This window comes from Mus caroli, unplaced genomic scaffold (assembly GCF_978045245.1).
Source record: "Mus caroli unplaced genomic scaffold, Mus_caroli_1 scaffold_14, whole genome shotgun sequence".
NCBI lineage: Eukaryota > Metazoa > Chordata > Mammalia > Rodentia > Muridae > Mus > Mus caroli.
This window is the reverse complement of record NW_028227269.1, coordinates 76,699,692-76,720,314: the sequence shown is the minus strand read 5'-3', so window position 1 is coordinate 76,720,314 and position 20,623 is coordinate 76,699,692. Positions and strand designations below refer to the sequence as shown.

The window sequence follows — 20,623 nt, the reverse complement described above, 5'->3', positions numbered from 1 at the left end:
TTAGTCTGAGAGATACTGAACTTGTAATATGAAACTTTGGAAAGAAATAGTCAGGATCTCAGTATATACCCAAGGTTAACTTGAAATATGTGACCTCCTTGCTTCCTGTCTCCTGAGCAGTGCTGGGTTTACAGGCACATACCGCCACACCCAGCATGACAGGACTCATTTCTAAAGACAGTTAAAACCTCTGCTAATAAGCAAACCAGATTATTTCATACTTCAATTAACAAAAAAAGTAGGTATTCATATACTCATCTCAATTCATTATAGTGGTAAAAAAATTTTAATACACACTCAAAGGGTACTCTTTTAATACAGTGTTAAAGTTAAAAGTCTAAGGCCCTTAGGTTAAATGAAAAGTTCAAAGTAGTCAGCAGTAGTTAGATTTGATATCATTGTGTTCTGTTCTCATGGCTCTGTCTAATGTAATTGGTTTCAGAAACCTCAGGTCTGCCAGAGTCTCTCAGGGTCTAAGTTAAGAGGTGGTTCCCTTGAAACAGAATGTGGGTTATATATACTCAGCTAACTCAGTGGGCAGAACACGCAGCTAATCATCTCAGGGCTTTGGAGACTCTTGTTTTTATAGTCAGAGGGGAAAGACGAGTTCGGCTGGAGTGTGAGCTGGCAGTAATAATACGTGCACTCTGGTAACCAGGGCCAGCTTGAATTAACTCTAGGTCTTTAGACACTTTTCAAGGCATCTGAAGTTCAATTTCTTCTTTTGTAAAGTGAAGGAATTTTATACTTAAATTGCTAATATTCTGTGAACTCATAAACCTTTTCCAGTTGAAAAAAAAAAACATTTCAAAAAATCTTCCAGGGTTCTGCGAGGTAGCTTGGCACCTGCTCCCAAGCCTAACAACTGGAGTTTGGTCCCTAGGACACATATTGTAGAGAGAGAGAACTAGAACTGACCTCCACAGCACACCACACGTACAAAATCGTTTTTAGGAAAATTTACCTTTTTCCTATCTGCATGCAGTCTCCTTTACTCCAGTAATTGTCTCCTTTACTGTACAGAAGCTTAACTCAATTACATTCTATTTTTCAATTCTTGCTATTTTGTCCTGAGTTCTTGAAATCCTATTCTAGAAGTCATTGCCTGTTTCTGTATCTTAAGGTACTTTCCATATGATTTCTTCAGTCATGTCAATCTTTCATCTTATAGTAAGGGCTTTGATCCATTTTAAATTGGTTTTTATACAGGGAATATAGAGGATGAGGTCATTTCAGTCTTCTTCATGTAGATATCTAGTCTTCATAGCCCCATTTGTTGAGGAGATATCTTCTAATATATGCTTTGGGTACCTTTGTCAAGAATCAGGTGGCTGTAGATATTTGTACGTATTTCTGAGTCCTCTAATGTTGTATTGGTCTACGTGACTGTTTCTGTGATGATACAATACTGGCTTGTTACTGTGGCTTCCTAAATCAGATATCGTGTTACTTCCAGCATTGCTCCTTCTGCTTAGAATTGCTTTGGCTATTCAGAGTCTTTTGTGCTTCTACTTGAATTTCATGATTCCTTTTTTCTGGTTTTGTGAAGAATGTTGCTGGAATTTTGATAGTATTTGATAAAATGTCAATATTCAGAATATGTAAAGAACTCAAAAGGTTAAACACTAAAATGTAAATTTAGAAATCTATTTTCAATAAAAGAAAAAACAATAGTTAAATCAGTACATGACCGAGTAAATTTAAAAGAAAATATTTCTTGAAGTATTAAGTAGCCAGTAAATACCTGAGAGAAAAACATCTCAATTCCTTAACTGTAAGGAAGTCAAATTAAAACTACACTAAGTTTTCATCTCAGCCCAGTAAGAATGGCTGTCTTCAAGAAAACAAACAAAAATGTTGCAGAATATAGGGGGAGGAGACAGAACTTATATATTATTGGTAGAGAAGTAAATTGATCAGCCACTATGAAAATCGATATGGAAATTACTCAAAAAATTAAACATAAGAACAAGCAAAATGGCTCAGCAAGTAAAATCAGTTGTCATGTGTTTGACCAAAGTTCCATCCCTGGAACCTACATAAAGATGGAGAGACCTCAGCCCCATAAAGTTGTCCTTTGACCTTTACACATACACCATGGCACATACCCACCACCCATCCACCTATGCCCCCCACACACACATATCATGCATACACACACACACACACAAAATAAACTTTAAAAACTGACAATAAGACTACTACCTGGTCTTGCTATAATACTCTTGAGTGCATGCAAAGGGCCCAGAATTAGCATATAGTAGAAATGCTTGCACATTCTTATCTATGGCAACACTGCTTATAAAAACTAAATTATAGAATCAGCTTAGGGTCCCATTGATGGAAAAAATGGGTAAAATAAATGTGTAAATATGTGGAGGATTATTGGGCCATAAAAATTAAGTTAATATCATTTGTGGGAAAATGGATGTAAAACTGATAGAGATAGACTGCTTTTAAGTGAAATAAGCTAGACAGTGAAGGACAAGGTTTCAGGGTTGTCAAGATCAGTGTGGTCCAGGGACTTTGTATAGATGTGTGACGATGCCATGATGAAACCCATCACTTCATGCAATTAATATGTACTAATACTTTTACCTTTATCTTTAAAATTCATTTAAACATGTTTTTAAAGAATTCTTTATGTTTATGAGTTCACTGCAGCTGTCTGCAGACACACCAGAAGAGGGTGTCAGATCTCATTACAGATGGTTGTGAACCACCATGTGGTTGCTGGGATTTGAACTCAGGGCCTCTAGAAGGTCAGTGCTCCTAACCACTGAGCCATCTCTCCAGCCCCCTCATTTTAATAAGTTTTAATTAACATAGAATTACATCAATTTTCCTCACTCCAGTCCCTTCAAGTACCTTCCTTCCAACCCCATCTATGTCTCCCCCACTCTCAAGCTGATAATCTCTTTTTCTTTGAATATTGTTAAAATACATATATGTGTGTATGTATATGCACAAACATAAATCCTACTGAGTCTGTTTTTGTTGTTTGTGTATATAGAACTCATGATCCATCGGGGAAACTGGAAACAGTTCCATAGAACTTACTATAGGACTGTGAGGGAAAGGAAAACAGTGAACGTTGAGACTGGGGAGCTAGGCAGGAGGCAGGTCAACTATTGCCCATGAAGGAATTTGGACTTCATAATAAAAGTGATGGAGAATGACATAATCTCATTTCTCTTAAAGAAAAAAATAGCTTGTATGGTACTGTGAAAAATGGATTAGAGAGCTTGGAAGCACTAATATCAATTAATAGACTGTGGTAACTCAGGCAGGAAAGGAGGCCTAAACTAAAAACAGTAATACTAGTGAGTATAAGGTATTCAGGGATTAGCTAGCAAGGGAACAACCCACAAAGCAATGAATGGCACATGAGCCAGTAAGAGCCATCCAGGGGCTAGAGTTTTCTTTATTTTTTCACCTAATGCTTACTTGCCAGCAATGATCAGTCCAGAAGTGAATACTTAAGAGATAGAAAAAATGTCTATGAATTTAACTAGAAGCAATGTGATTTGAAATTCAGTCATTTCACCCAAAATTCACCAACCTAATTATTGGCTATTTATAATACCTATACTCAAGTCCCAACATGCCTAGGGCCAAAATTTGCAACATCTCTCCCCCAGTTTGGTGGTAGAATGGAAGGACAGACCTAATAATATAAAGGTGTGAGAGATTTTAGTGAACAGAAAGGCTGTATCTAGTCTTCAAATAATGTCCAAAGCAAATGTAGGGAAAACCTTCTAATCCTTCAGAACTTCATCTGGCATTGACTTCAGAAAAAAGAGCCTCTGTCCTACATCATCATACTGACTTTTCTCTAGTTCCTCCTTGTTGTTCTATGTAGTTCTTTGATCCTGGGATTCTCTTTAAAATAGAAGAAGAACAAGAAGAGAGGGGAAAGTTAAAACAGATGTTTGCACTCTAAACAATCATAAGTTATAATGCATAGTAAATGCATTGCAGGGCTGGGGTTGTTGCTTACAATAGAGCTCTTGACTGCCATGCACAAGGCCATGGGTTGGATTCTCAACATGGCCAAAGCAGATCCATAAATGTATAAACAAATGTTTTGCAAAAATCTATACCCATTATCTAAGCTTTTTAAAATTGGAGTGGTTTTGTTGTTGTTTTGAAAGTTATTCTCTCACCATATCAAGTTCGTTTCTGTTGGTTGTTGCTCTCTCCATAGTTGTAGCACCTGCAGGAAAAGATTTGGAAAATGAGGTCTATTAACATTCATCATGGCATTATTTAATTGTAAAAGCAAGTGAAAGAAGAGGCAGAATGAGTAATGTACGGGCTGTGAAATGGGAGGCAAGAAAGAAAATTGTAGGGTGTTTCATAGCAAGCACATCTAGGTTAGGTCTAATCTAAAGGAATCCTGTTAAATTTGAATTTTAGCACACAGTAGTAATTTTTAGTTCATGTTCCATGTAAAATCTGAAAAACAAACAATAATAATTATTCATTCATTGCTTAGCTGAAATTCAAATCTGTCTTTAAAAAAGAAAATGGAAACCCCACTTCAGGCATCTGCTCTTCTCCCGAGCACTTGGTATGAACAAGTGGAGTCATTGTCACCCATTAACACTGTCTTAGTGAGGATGCAATTTACTTTTTAAATTTTTTACTGAATTCATGTTTAGGGAACAAGAACTAACTTTATTCTTTCTGTCTGAACTTCTGTCAGATTTTATGGAAAAACAAAAAAAATATGACAAATTAGTTTCATCATCTGTTAATACCACAAACACCACTTTAATGTTTAAAGGCTTCAGGTTGCCTCAAAGTTTATAGACTTTTTAAGAGCAGTACTTTGGTGAAAGATCCAGATTTGAGCTAGTTGTGGTTTCTGCCTCTGCGTCCCAAAATTTTAGCCATCAGGAAGAGAAATTAAAGAAGGAAAGGTGAGAGGTGAGAGGAATAACTTGCTTTCAGGACAGAGGATTAGTGAGAAAATAGGTTCCCAGGAATATTCATTTTCCACTTCCCTGGGCTTCAGTAGCACAATATCCAGCCTTCAGGTTCTTCTAAGGAGAACTTTCCGTATCTTCTCAGAGAGCTCAAAGAAATGCTAAGAGCCTTGGATATGGGGGAGGGGTGGTCAAAATCAAGTATCGTATCACAGTTACATTATTACTGAAGACTATTGCTGAAGAAAAATCATCTGAATTTAGAGATTGCTTAGTGCCCTCTATGATAGGTGATTAACGAAGGTCACAAGCTGCAGTCTTAAGTAGGCTGACATAAGCAAGGAGAGCTGACAAAAACCCTGAGCCAAATTCTAAGTAAACCCTTTCCAATATGCTATATCTCTGTGAGGTGGGGGAAGTGAAGGCTTATCCCGGAGTGTGAACAGCAGAAACGGTTTCTTTTACATCAGATGCCTGAAGCAAAGACTGACACTGGTAATGGTGAGTCCCAGGCCTCAGGGAATTCCCCAAATAGGGATTGCTTGAACTGTAGCAAAGTCTCTATTATTTGCCAACAAAATAGAAGGCACCACTAACTTAGCCAGACAGCACAACAGGAGACAAAGGATTTTTGGCCAAGAGCATGGAGGAAAACTTCCTTCTATCTGGAAATATCTGAAATGGAAGGACCTGTATTTGCCTGATTTGGGAAAGAGGTGTGCCCAGGATCTCTTGCCACTTTCCTCTAAGCCAAGCTTAAGCAATGCAATTCTTTTGAAACTAGAGGAACCAGAACACCATCCAAAAGGGCTATTGAGTACTCAGCCTTCAAATAGTGCTTGTGCAATAGCCCAGCCCTTTCACTTTGCTGCCCTAATTGCCTAACTTATTTGTAGTAGAGAGAAAACGTGTTAGATAAGAATTATGGAGGAAGTAGGCAGTTGCTTTCATTTTTTGTTTCTTTGTTCAGAATGGGGTGAACTAGTTAAGCAAGGAGAATAATAATGGTTAAGAGCTGCACGGCAGAACACCATGTTTAATGTTTAATCAAGGCTGCCAGTAATACATCTTGATGCCATATAGCATGACACAAAACATCAATAGGCTGTTTTCTTCATTTTTCATTTGGTTTATAAATGTGTGGCACATTTTGTCCTAGGGGTAATAGAAAGCCAAGTCTCCTACAGCATTTCACATTTCCTGAGTTACCATTCCTTATGGACTTGGCTTAGATGTGGTTGGTGCCACCTACCGGGCTAAGTACATAATTACAGGCCTCCCAACCCATTTGTAAATATCTAAAAACAGCTTGAATTTGATCTTGGTGCTCAAATTCAGGTTGACACGATATAGTTAAGTTTGGATTCCCATCATAATTTTTAGGACTGGAAGAGACATAAGAAATCCAACTTTAATACCACCATTGTGTCATTCAGTCCAGAACCCGAGCTTTAACTGTGGGCACAAAAGCCTGGTTTTCTGAGCTTGCTTCTTGCTCTGTATTGCAGATCTTACAGAGCCGTTATAAGGGTTGCACGAAGTGAGAGGCTGTTAAAGTGCCCTGCTACCTGTGGTGGCTGTAAATATTAAGTACAGAAAAAATAGAATCAAATAACTTGCCTATGTTGTGTAGGGGCTACAACACATATATCTGACTCTAGAGCCATGGCTTTTCTCATTGAATTAAAACTTCTCAAGGTTTGTTATTGAAATAATTTTAGGTTTTTTATTAGATATTTTCTTTATATACATTTCAAATGCTATCCCAAAAGTTCCCTATACCCTCCCCTCCCCCCCCCCCCCCGCCCTGCTTCCCTACGCACCCACTCCCACTTCTTGACCCTGGCATTCCCCTGTACTGGGGCATATAAAGTTTGCAATGCCAAGGGACCTCTCTTCCCAGTGATGGCCAACTAGGCCATCTTCTGCTACATATGCAGCTAGAGACACAAGCTCTGGGGGTACTGATTAGTTCATATTGGTGTTCCACCTATAGGGTTGCAGACCTCTTCAGCTTTTTGGGTGCTTTCTCTAGCTTGGAATAATTTTAAGTGACACCTATAATGAATTTAAGAGATGTTATAACATGGCTTTAAAACCTGTAAATCACAGTGGAAAATTATTTTGAGTTGAACTCTCAACCCAGGATGCCCTCGCACTACTCTGCCTTCTGCCCTGTATTCTGGGACTATAGCAAGTGCTTCAGCACCTAGCTCAGTCATTACCTTTTCCAACGCTTTGTACTTGATAGAGCCAAGGAGAAAGTTTAAAGAAAATCCTCCTGTTCGTTATACCTTCCGAGAGCGATAAAACATGCCTCAGGCTTGACCATCTTTCTAGAGTTAATTTTTCTATCTCATCATTATTAAATTTACTTGTGAAAACTATATATTTTTTTCACTTAGTAATACAAATGTTGTGGCTGAGCATGGTAGGGAGCTTGTGATCCTGATACCCAGGAGGCTGAAGTAGAAGGATCACTGTAAGTTTGAGGTCAGGATGAGCTACATAGTCAGCTCCAGGCCAGCTTAGGCTATAGAATGAGATCCTTTTTTTGTTTTGTTTTTAACTGCTTTTGTTTTCAATAAATGCGTGAATGAAAATAAAGACAACCTGAGTAGCAAAAATGAATTACTAATAAACAGCAGCCTAAAGAGGTTGGGAAAGTATTACTGCTACACTAGTTCCCCCCCACCCCCATTGACAACACTGTAATTTAACAATCCTCCCATTGTTTTAGTTTCTTTTCTGTTCTGAGAAAGCCATTCCAACCAAAAGCAACTTAGGGAAGAAAGGGTTTATTTGGATTACATGTCCCAGTGACTGTTCACATGAAGGGACATCAGAGCAGGAGTTCAAGGCAGGAACTTGGAGCTGGGAATTAAAGCCAAAACCATGGAAGAAAATTGCTTACTGGCTAGCTCAGCCCACTCTCTTTTATAACCCAAGACTACCGGCCCAGGGGTAGCACTGTCCACAGAAGACGGCCCTCCCAAACCAACCATTAATCAAGAAAATGCCCCTAAAAGATGTGTCTGTGAGCCAATCTGAGGGAAACATTTTTCTCAGTTGAGACTTCCTTCTCCCAGATAACCCAATATATCAAATTGTCAAAACAAAACAAAACAAAACAAACAAAAAACTACCAGCACACCCATGGTAAGAACTAGCATGTGTTTTTAAAATAATAATAATAATAATAACAATAAAGCTAGAGCTTATAAATAAGTCAACATAACAAAATCTGTGACTGTTGGGTTTCAGATCCATTTGGGCTCAAATAAACGAAAAGATTCTGAGTATGTGTAAGCATAGATGCAGCCAGTAAAACACAGGATCTGTGGATCGCGCCTGCCGGTCGTCGCTGTGGTAACGAGTAGTAGCTGAGCGCTATAGAAACCTATCACTTTGTTTGCTAGGAGTGAAAAAAAGGGAACGAAAACATGGACCTGTGGGCTGCCGAAGTTCAGACTGATTCAGTGCTCTCTGCGTGTAGGGGAGTCTCCTGAGGCAGGCAAACGGAGTGGAATCACTAATGAGGGGTTGACTCAAGTCTGGAATTTAAAGAACTGTTTCCTTACTCTATGGCTCCCTTGAGATGAACTTTGACTAATTTTCAGTGACATAAAAACAGCTTTCTGTTTTTCTCATATTATGTCTTTGTCTTTTAACTTTTGTATATGAATGACTTATTGTCTCCAGGTTCTTCCTTTCCAATTTCCTGCTGTCCAATTCTTTTCAAAATATAGGTGGAAAGAAAATATGTGTGGAATTCTGCCTGAGTATATGTGGATGATCCAGTTTTCCTCAATTTTCCTAATTTTATCTATTAACGAAGATTGAATGCTGTATGCCTGGACCAAGTTATTCTAAGACTCTCCATCTTATTAAATATTTTTTTATAATAATGACTTGTTTACATATTGTGTCAAGGAACAGATAAGAAACAGTCTAGGGAATTTAGATATTCTGGAAATATTGAAGATATTGACTATGGTAATTCCATAGTAAAGTTCTGTCCCATTCTGAAGGCCTGGGGGGAGAATTCACTCCTAGATCTCAGTAACATGAACATTTATACTTGTCCTAATTAAATGGTTTGTGGTCACTTTGTGAACACTGACAATCCAGAGTATCTGGTGAATTCCAGAAATACATTTATAGCCTACCTCCACTAAATAGCACTTCTGTCATACATTATCATACTCTTGAACAACGTATTTTCCATTTTCTTTGGCTTGCTCATCTGTTTATTTGGTCATATGTGTTGTGTGCAATGTTTATAAGACATTCAAGCTCTTTATGGACTAAGATCGAGAAGTGATCACATACAGAGTTCCTGATACTGGCAGGACATTGCCATTCTTGGATTAGGATTTCTACAGCACGTCCCTTTTGAAAATATAGACTTCAGATTAATAGATACTTGAAAGTTTATGAATCCTTTCCCTGTCCATTGGAACCTTTCCATTACTTTTTATGACTATGATTTTTCTATGATATCATAAAATCTTTAGGGGAAATCAATGGCATTCCCAGAAAACTATCTGAATTAGTGAGCTCAGAGCCCTTTCCAACTGTCTATCTCCTATGCCTTCAGCTCGGAAACAACAGACTCTTCCAATGTGCTGTATGAGATCAACCCTAGATCTCAGGACAGGGGTAAAGGTGGAAAAGAAACTAAGTTTTTTGAATGTCAAATATTATCGTCTACATATCCCAAGGATATAGTCTATTACTTTATCTTTACAAAGGAGAACGTAATTTCTTCCACAGAGACTCTTTACCTTAGTACAATAGCTTTTGAATACCACTATTAGTAATAATAATAGTGAAAATTTTTATTTAGACCACATTGAACTTAGATTGTGTGCCAGACACTATGATGCTCACTGTTATGCAATGGGAGCTTAAGTGTTAACAAACAAAATAAAACCTCCAACTATGAACCTATGGTACTCCACCCACCTTGAGACCTCAGAAGAGTCAAAGCTCCTTGCTTTGTCTCAAAATTGTGTTGTAGGTACAGTGATGATTTAAAGTCATTGGTCTTCTGGAAGTTCCTCAAGGCTTCAATTTTCAGCTCAATCACTTTGTCAAGAAAGCCATTCTGAAAGAGAGCATTTTCCAACACCTATAACATGGACTTTTCTAAATGTACTGTTATCTGTGTTTCTTTATATAGATGTTAAAATAAAGCCCTCGGGTTTTGTCTTTTAGAGTTAGGAAGATGGTATTTGTTGTTTTCCCATAATTTCAAGTAGTACAAAATTGAAAGCATGGGGAAAAGTAGTTATTCAAAACTAGACAAAATGTTGAATATTGAAGATTCAAAAATATTCAGAGTAAATCCAGAAATAGATAACTTCATCTCTCTCACACAATTCAGTTCTTTTAACAAACAATGAGGATGAGAAGATTGGCCTTAACAATATGAAGTGAAAAGACTTTTCATGGTATGAAAAAATATATCCCATGACCAGCTTTGGAAAACCTTAGTACCTGAAGGATGTTGGGTTGTTCCTCATATTTGACCCATTTTATTTTCATCTGTTGCTTTTCCTGGTGGAAGAAAGACCTTCTGGATGACAAAGTAAATTGAGATAAAAATCAGTTTTTTTCAATAGCCTAAAACAACCTTATACAAAATTATAGTGAAGGTTCACTGTTAGGTTGGTTTTTATTTCAGTCTTCTTAATTGACCTTCCCATGTAATGTATTCTCTAGAAGCTGAAAGATGAATGAATGAACACTTCATTTTCTGTGAATGATTTGTTTTGGGAAGATGAGATGGAAATGTAATATCTCTAAATAAATTTCCAAGATAAATCAACAAGTGCTCAATGGGTATGGAATTGTCATTGTTGGTGTGGATTTTTCTCATTTTAGGATAACTAACATGATTTTGCAGAAGCCTGTAATGCCAGTCTAATATAAATGCAATATCCCAAGGATACATGCATTATTTAGGAGCATCCTACATCTTAAGCAGATAATGATTAATGTATCTGTTCCAGAAGCCACAACTGCTCAGAGTGATTGTTTACCTTCCTGATGTTGTCCACTTTGTCCACATCCGATGTCTCTGGCTCACTCTTGGCCTTCCAAAGTGATAAGGGGGATTTCTGAGCCTGATAGGAAAGATAAGAAATAAAGGAATAGATAGGTCCAGATGGGAAACACAGTGTTTTGGCAGACCAGAAATCAAATATACCCCAAAAGTCCAGATCCCCTAATTAGCCTTGATTATAAATGGTCCATTTCCAACAGTCTGGCATGAACTTGTCTAACATTCTAAGTCCACTCACCTTTCTGTCTTGCATGTCTGCCTTGGACTTCATTAGTAATGCTTTCTGTTGATCACGGAGCTCTTCTGACTCGAATGTCTATGGAGAGACATTTTGGCAAAGCTTTAAATCAGTGGTAATTATGAAGTCAAGGGCTTTGGTTCCTGCCAGTCACCAACTTCTCAGGGCTCAAAATAGAAATCGTATACCTACCACAGGGGATTCAAAATGGTTCCTTATAATAATAACTATTAAGTGGATCCATATAATATGCAACTGACAGTTAAACTTCCCACTTCATTACTTATTCTCACTACTACATTACAGGCCTTCTTGTTTAATCTTCACAAGCCTGGGAATTATTCTTATCATTGATGAAACTGAAGAGGTTAAACCACATGTTTACAGTAATAACAGCTACAGAAGTACAGGGATCTTTCTGACTCCGAAGCCTATGTTGTTAGCCATTGTGAATATTGCTCTTCTGTATTTCTTCTTGTATAAAGGTTAGGTAGGAAACATCACATAGAGAGACCAAAAGTGAGTTAAAAATAATATAATTAAAAGTACAAGCTGATACTGAACAATATCATTACTGAGGTTAAATAAAAGAAAGCGAGGGGAGGCTTTGTTTTACATAGAGCAAATAAGGGCTTTTCTGAAGAGATGACAGTTAAACTGAGGCCTGAAGGGTGAGAATAAGTAAATTATGAGAAAATAACTTTGTAGGCAGGAGTAAATAAAGCAAGAGCAAAGACCTTCAGCCAAGACAAGACAAGTTTGAGAAACTACAAGGAGGCCTTTGTGGTGGTTGCGAAGAGAACAAGGGGAGCATGCATGCCCCTGTGAGTTCATGTGTGCATTAGTCCTGTTGGGTCGGGAAGACAGTGTTTCACTGAAGTCATCCACCATGTCTGGCTCTCACTGTCTTCTGCATAGATCCCTGAGCCTTGTGGATTTGGGGGGAGTTGGGGGAGGGGGAGACATAATTAAAATATATAGCATGAAAAAATTAATAAAAATCTGTCACAAGAAAGAAATGTAAAGAGAAAGAGGAAGACTTTTAAGAGAGGAGACTGGAAAGGTGGGTACAGACTGGTTAAGTCACAGTAAGGTGAGCTGTAAAGGGTTTTCAGCAGATGACTGAAACACTTTGAATGTTTTTAAAAATATCACTGTGTTGTGCAAATAGAGCATCTCTGGAAGCATGACATGAAAATCAGTGTGAGGAGCCAGAGGAATGAGAGTTTCTTTGCATTATCTGTAGGACAATACTTTTGAGATCCTTAGAGCCACACTTTGTTCCGTAGCATCTCCATTTTCTTCCAAAGCATCTTGTTTTTCTTTTCCTATTAGAAGAGGAAGCGCCAAGCAAACAGATGTGCTTGTCTGATTGTTAAGTAAGGTTAGAAACAAACAAACAAACAAACAAACAAACAAACAAACAACTGTTTAATGGTAGAAAAGGGATTCACAGACACAGCAAACCACAGAGGAAGGCAGTAAGTAGGTCTTGCATTTCATAGAAAAACTAAAATTGATTTTGATGATGATGATAGTTGAAAAGTTATTTCAAACAATACTTTTTATGGTGTTTATGAGCTGTATCAATAGAAATAAGTTCTTAACTCTTAAGATGTTCTTATATGATAAGTCTCTTCAGGGCCTAGATCATTAACTTCTAATATTTAAAGATCTTTTACATTATTGCCTTCAAAAAGATCTACAACTCTTTCAAAACAACCTTTTTCTTTTCTTTTGATTGGTGTTTTTAATCATTTAGAAATGACAAGAGTTAATATTATTTATTTATTTACTTTTGGTTTTCCAAGACAGGGTTTCTTTGTGCAGCCCTGGCTGTTGTTAAATTCACTCTGTAGACCAGGCTGGCCTCAAACTCAGAAATCCATCTGCCTCTGCCTCCAAAGTGCTGCGATTAAAGGCATGTGCCACCACTGCCCGGCAAGAGTTAATATTCTTATATTCATCAACTAATGAATGAAACCTTTTTTTTTAAGTAAAAAAACATAGAATCCAGGAAAGCCAGGGCTACAGAGAGAAACCCTGTCTTGAAAACCAAAAACAAACAAAATAATTAGAATCTTGCTAACTAGCCCCCGTTCTTTCCATCATCCAACCTGATTTCCTTAGCATCACGTTGGATTTTGTAGATACAGAAAGAGATCAAAGAGATACAGATTTGAAGCATCAAAGAGCAGAGATGAGTATTCATCCCTGCATATGGCCACAGCAGAGCAAGAAGCTACGGCCTTAGCATCTACTGACAGCATCTCACCAGGTTCGGTTTCCTCTCCTCTGGTGCCATAACAAGCTCCATGACTGAAGATTCGTCACATCCCCTCCCTGCCATGATCTGCCTCATTATCTGCAGACTAGAAGAAAAGAGAGAAATCATTAAATATATGTGCCCTTTCAAAGGTAAATTTAATATCTGCAGTCAGCCAAAAAGTATTCTTCCATGAAGGTTCAGCAGAGGCTGGAAACTCAGGCATGAGAAAGGTCCTGAACACCCAAAGTGTCCCTGGGATGAGTTCATTCCTAATTGACGACATTAGTTGAAGGTATAAACTCAATAATGAATTCTGGGCTCTTTAATATTCAAAACTTAGGTCTCCAACAGCCAGGAAAAGTGCTTTCCACCCTCTGAAAAGAATGTTTTAGTGCATGACTTGAGGGAAGGGGTGTTTCTACCTCTGTATAGAAGAAATTGGAAATTTTGACATCTTTCAAATGAATTCCAGAATTATTCCCATCACACATCTGTCTGCTTCCTTCTACCCCTGTGAGTATCCAAATATGAATTAGTGTCAAGCCTGACTATGAGAAGGATACTATTTAAAGGCAGTCATTAATTTATGTTTGTGTTACTGTCCTTTTCCCTCCCTGGATCTGAGTAGAATGCCAGATCTAACATGCTCTCTTGCTCCAAGAGAGATGTATATTGCTGGTTTACAAACAGCTGGTGTTAGACTACTTGCTGAGTTTTATTCTCCCCAGATCTGAGTTTCTTGAGTGCTTACACTCAAGGTTATAGAAAGAAGATCAACTGAAGTGATACTTCCTTTGATGAGAAAGGAAGCAGAGGCTTGGACGTTGCTAGAAACAATTTTCTAGCAACGATTTAAATTCTCATCTCCCTAACCCAAAGAGCTCCTAGGCTCAGAAAGAAATCATCACTTTTCTGCTTAATATAGGAAGAGCAAGTGTTTACCCTAAAGTAATTCTACCAATATAAATAAGCAAAAGTATCAGGGATCAGTATAATAATGATGGGGCTATGCTATTAAAGGCCTTTACCTATCTCATGGGTGGGCACTATGGGAAGAGTAACTGTAGCTTCATGAGATGAGGATCAAGTCATATTTATGTAAAAACAAATAAAATGAAGGGTTCCTATTTGTCCTGATTTTGTAGTGGGAAATATATTCTAATGGAGCTGATTGTCTAATTGTATAGATAAAACAAACCAGTGATACTTATTACTAATCCTACGGTGGTTGCATTCTACAGACTTTCTATCTCAAAGGAGCTGAAGAGGGGCCCTTACCTCTTTTGTTTTTCCTCCAAGTTCGCCATTACCTTCTGCAATAAGAGATTGTTCTTATCTTCCAGAGGTTTCAGCATCTCTAGAAGCTCCTGCTTCCTTAACTTTAAATCCTCATTCATTTCTTTCAAGTAGTTGTCATATATTTTAGAATTTCTGTGGGAACAGATACAATAACCTATCTGTAGCTTGGGTGAATTAACAGCCATTTCCCCTTCCGGGCAGCTGCCATTTGGCTTCCCCTACCAGAGACTCACTTTTTTGAGGACAAGCCAGATTCTGAAGAGTTTGTGCCACTTGTCATCTTGAAAGGAAACTCCTAACAATAAAGAGGCCTTCTTGAAAATATGAGCCACCTTTCTCCATGCAGTTAAGATAGCATTTTTGGGCTGTTGTTCTTGAAGTTCCTGTTGCATTAGACTGATTTTAGCTACAGCTTGAGGTCACAATAGCACCAAGATCACAAAGTCAGCAGATACTTTAAAGTAGCATCAGTAGCTACTTGATGACTGAAAATACTTAACTACAATATTAATTCTTGTCTTAGGTTTAGCCAAAACCCCAAAGTTTTCTTCTGAAATCTTTGAATGAATAGAATAGAGTCACAGCGAGAGTGCTTACATTATAAAATTACCGTTAGATTAGAAAATGGTGATTTATCAAAAAGAACTCATCAACACTATGGTAACAGACCTTTGTGAGTGATAAAAGGCTAAAAAGATAACAGCACCAATGTCTGGGGGCTTGGGAAAAGAAAACACCTCTAACCAAAATTTTTAAATGGACAGAGGTTAAACTGGCAAACTCTATGATGTAATGTAGCAGTGGGTAAACCATTTTCATTTCCCCGCCAATCTTTAAAACTCCATCTGTCAGCTGAGTGTGGTGAGTCACACCTATAATCCCAGGGCTAGGGAGGCAGCCTTGGGCTATGTAGCAAGACTTTCTTTCCAAACTAACCCAGCCAATGCAAAACAGAACTTTGATATAACATCAAGGGGAAAGAGTATTAGGCATGTAAGGAGGAGATGTAGTCTGGAAAGATCCATACTGTCAGGTGTCTTCCCCAACCAGGTTCTTTTCTGGAAGGCTATATTTCCTAAGCTCACTTCCACACAACAGTTCTGACTCTGTTACTCTACCTGCATTAGAATCACACATCTTCTGAATGCTTAAGATCAACTGTAGCTGAGACTCCTAGTAGTGGGGCATATGGATCCTGAAGTGGTCACTTCCTGTAGCCAAGCAGGTCTCCCAGTAGAGGGATAAGACAGCAACCTACCCACAATACCTTTGACCCAAAATGTGTCCTGCCTACACATTTGATGTGCAGGGAAAAAGACAGAGCAGAGACTGAGGAATGCCCAACCAATGACTGCCCCAAATTGAGACCTATCTCATAGGCAAGAACCAATACTAACATTATTAATGATACTCTCTTATACTTACAGACAGGAACCTAGCATAACTGTCCTCAGGCTCCACTAAGCATGTAGAGACTCACATTCAAACATTAGTTGGACTTGGGGAGTCTTACAGAAGAGTTGGGATTGAGGGATCTGAAGAGGATTCACAGGAAGACCAACAGAGTCAACTAACCTGAGTTCTTGGGGGCTCTCAGAGACTGAATCAACAATCAAAGAGCAAGCTTATGCTGGACCTAGGTCCCCTGCACATATGTAGCAGATGAGCAGTTTGGTCTTCATGTGTGTCTCCTAACAACTGGAGCAGGGGCTGTCCCTGAGCCTGTTGCCTGCCTCCCTGTGGATCCCCCCCCCCAAAAACCGACTACCTTATCTGCCTGCCTGTGGATCCCCCACCCCTAAACGGACTGCCTTATCTGGCCTCAGTGGGAAAGGATGTGCCTAGTCCCCCAGTGACTTGATGGTGGGGAGGAAGAAGGGGAGTTGTTGGTGGGGATAATACCTAGAGGGGGCTTCCCCTTCTCAAAAGAGAAGGGGAAGCTGGAATGGGGGACTTAAGAGAGGGGATACTGGAAGGAAAGAAGATCTGGTGTTGAGTTGTAAAATAAATAGAAAGAAAAGAAAGAAAGAAAGAAAGAAAGAAAGAAAGAAAGAAAGAAAGAAAGAAAGAAAGAAAGAAAGAAAGAAAGAAAAGATAGCCTTTTTTACCTATGCCATTTAAGAAGTAAAAGATAGTCCAAGGAATTATATATTTTTAAATGTGCCCTTTAAAAAGTTTTATGTGATAAAAATTAAAGCATGCTGTTTCAAGTACTGACCAACCATTTTGAGATGTTTTCTCCAAAGTAATTTCAATCCTTTATCTTTGGAGGAATTTGAAAGGCAAACATCAGTGCTGAAAAAAGAATGAGCAATCTTGTTTGCCAGAACTTGGTTTGAGTACCAGCTTCTTTGTAAGCAGTGGGCTGTCCGTGAGCAAGTTTTAAAACTCTGAGCCTGATGAGGTTTCCGTGTTTACAAAAGAATGAGCTATTAACCTGAGGAGCTTGGTGTGAGCATGCAATATGTGATGTGCCTGGCTCGTGTCAGATGTTCACATCTAGTGAGATTTTACTTGGTCTGGGTTTGTTTAATGCTCCAACTAAGTGGCCAAAATTTTTAAAAAGCTGTTATCTGTGGAGCTTAATCAGAAGAGCCGTTCATTTTCAAGATCTCTTCCAAAAGCTCTGAACCTTTTTCTGAATTTAAGATCATTTTTGAAAATAGAGACTTCTCCCAAATTATGTATGACCAGAATCTCACAAAATATGGGTCTGCCCATAGATAGATAGAATACAAACCATAGATAGTTAGTTAGATAGATAGATAGATAGATAGATAGATAGATAGATAGATAGATAGATAGATAGATAGATAGATAGAAAACTGCCCATAGATAGTTAGATAGAATACAAACCTAAGTATCCTCTACATCAAAGCTTCTTTTCAGACAATTTTTACAAATACTTTTCCTAAAGTTTTCATGTGTCACTTGAAGGTTGTACGTGACAGAAATATTAAATTAGAAAAAAACCACAGCATGTTAACAATAATTCATGTTGGTTGCCCTAGGACTGTCCACAAAAAATGTTCAACTTAATGAAGGGGAGTCAAATTCTCACTGCTAAAAGGAGGTAGTGGGTGAACTAGCTATTACTGATAGTATCTTAGACTGCATATGTGGCAGGTGGTAGCAAATAGTAAAGGACAAAAATGGCATTGCTCACTGAAGTCTAGCCTATTTAAATTTCATGTTGTGACATTTGGCAGGCAGAACTGTGGTAGAATATTAAAGCATTTAATGAGCAGGCAGCATCCCAACTCACCTTCTTCTCTGCCCTTGCTTGTGAATGATTCCAAGAAGAACACTTGCTATTCTGAGGTAATCTTTGCTACAGCCAATCAGCCATGTTTATTTCCTAACATTCTAATGTCCATTTCTTCAACTTGGAATATGAATTCCAAGGACTATATTCACCTTACAATGATGTGTGTGGATATTAGAGTGAAAAGCATTTAACAAAAACAATTCTTTGAAACAGAAGCCAAGTCCAATTGAGGGGGGCTAGTTGATATTCTGTATCAGCATGTAGTACAGGAAGAAGGGAGGGTAAAGTTTAGATAATCGTTGAAAGTGGAGGAACTCAAAGTAGAACATAGGTCACTTGGTGATTGACAGTGTTTGGTGGGAAGAAGAGTGATGTCATGAGTTTTAGAATTGCACCCGAGCAGTAGGAAAAGAAAGCCAACCAGCCAGAGTCAAAAACATCACTATGTAGTGTTAAAGGTCAAGGTGGATTTAGAAGTTGGAGATCTGTCATGGTATTAATCAGCAGGTATTCTGTTTTGCCCATCAGTAGCTGGCAAACTGAAAACACAGTTGAGAAATTCAGGTGATTGGTGGAACTTGGTAGAACCAATAAGCAGAAATTCAAGGAAGAAGGTTTTGAGAATGTTGGTGAGTATTCATCAAAAGATCTGCCTAGGTCTTCAGGATATTCAAGATAAAAAATGAGAAGGGGTTGTGAAGTGGAAACTTAAAATTTCTTTGGAAAGTCAGTTGTGCCAAATGATGTTTTGCTGGGGCACAAAGGTGAAAGGATGTCTTGCTAAAGCAGACATTTGGAAATTACGTGATGAAGGAGTATAAATATAACCCCACAGACAGTGAGAGCTGGAGCATTGGTTTGCTTTGCTCCACCTCGCTATTCTTCACTAAGGACATGTGTTGGTTCACCTTACATAGCATTGTTGAGCTCTGCTTGTGGTAATGCCACCACTGAGAGAAACTCTCCAAAGAATTGCTAGTGTGGTTCCTGCAGATTGCCACTTCAGTGGCCTCGGGCCGGTTCTCAAGCCTTGTACTTTCTTCAGGATTGAACTGTATAGCTGCTGGCTCATGCATGGTGTCTGCCTGCCAAGAGGGCTGGATTGAAGCTGTTGACTTGTATTTGCTGTTTGCTACAGGACTGAACTGCTAACAAAGATTAATGAGATCACCCACAAAGAACTATTGTTAAAAGGTCCACTTGCCCCATATCCTTATAACTTTTCTACTACCTCTATAGATAGGTGGTGGGCAAAGGGAGAGGCTGAGCGTTTATTAAAATAGACTGAAAAAAATTTGTACCTCCTGGGTTGGCTGAGAGAGAACAAGCAAGGAGTGGAGATTGAGGAATGTGGAGGAGAAGAACAGAGGTCCAAGTCAATGGATGTACATCCTATGTGAAATGACTTGGAGAACTTCATCACCAGTTGGATAATCATAGTAGTGATCATAATGTCTTCTACAGGACCTTTGTATCTTTTGCTTCCTTTCACTGCATAATCACTGAAATTCATGTGGTTCCTCAAAATAGGCCTTACAACAAGTTATTCACAATGACTTCATTCACCGTTATAGCCTTTGGTTTTAGAGTCTGTTAAGAAAAAGCGTGACTGCTCTATAATTAGAGAACTCCGAACCATTTCAGTGTTAGTTTTGCCAGCGGAAAGTCAAATTAGTCTAATTAAGTCAGGTCTCCAAAAGTAGAGGCAATTATTTTCATATTAATGTGAACGATTAGAGGGAAAGGAAGAGAGAGGAAGAGTGGGAGGGAATTATATTGCTGCGTTGTTTGTTATAATCATTTTGTTGGCTTCTTCCCCTTAACTCTTTTAAAAATAATTTATTGCTTGTTTGCTTTTGTTTTTATTTGAGACAGGATGTGACCACGTAGCCATGGGTGGTCTGGAACTTAATAAGTAGAACAGAATGACCTTGAACTCACAGAGATCCAACTATCTCTGCCTCCCAAGGGGTAGAATTAAATGCACCATCACATCCATACCCTTATTCTTATTTTTAATTGTATGTATGGGTATGTGCACATGAGTGTGGTACCTTCAGAAGCCAGAAGAGGGCATTGATCCCGTGGAGCTAGAGTTATAGGTGACAATTAACTGCCAGACCTGGATGTTAGAAACTGGACTTGGGTTCTCTACAAGAGCCATGTACACTCTTAAGCACCAAGCTAGTTCTTCAGTGCCCCCATCCCCTTGCTTAGCTGTTTTATAATTGTTCCAACCTAATCTATACCTACGTTTAGAGAGAACCCAAGTACTCAAGACAGCTGAGATATATTTCTATTATTCCTGATAGTTTTTGTAATACTTTGTCTTATTGTCTCCAGATTCTTGCTATAATGGTCTTCAAACAAGTGTAGAAACTTCCACAAAGACTTTTCAAGAAAAGTGTAAGCAAGGGATGGAAAATAGCTCAGCATGAAGACCTGAGTTCAAATCCCAGAACTCATTCAAATATGCCCATGTGTATACATGTAACCCCAACACTGTACAATATGGATACATGAGGTTTGATGATGCTTGCTGGTTTCC

General features: G+C 38.5%; 1 protein-coding gene across 1 annotated transcript; it reads right to left on the bottom strand.

Moving 5' to 3' along the window:
• Positions 1-3,641: 3,641 nt before the first annotated feature.
• On the bottom strand, positions 3,642-18,097 carry Ccdc196 (coiled-coil domain containing 196). Its single transcript, XM_021179512.3, is given in 11 exon segments — positions 3,642-3,842; positions 3,844-3,882; positions 4,167-4,216; positions 9,900-10,041; positions 10,434-10,493; positions 10,979-11,062; positions 11,240-11,317; positions 13,515-13,611; positions 14,787-14,939; positions 15,041-15,190; positions 18,073-18,097. Coding segments are annotated over 10 exon segments (834 nt in total). The 5' UTR covers positions 15,088-15,190; positions 18,073-18,097; the 3' UTR covers positions 3,642-3,758.
• Positions 18,098-20,623: the final 2,526 nt, after the last annotated feature.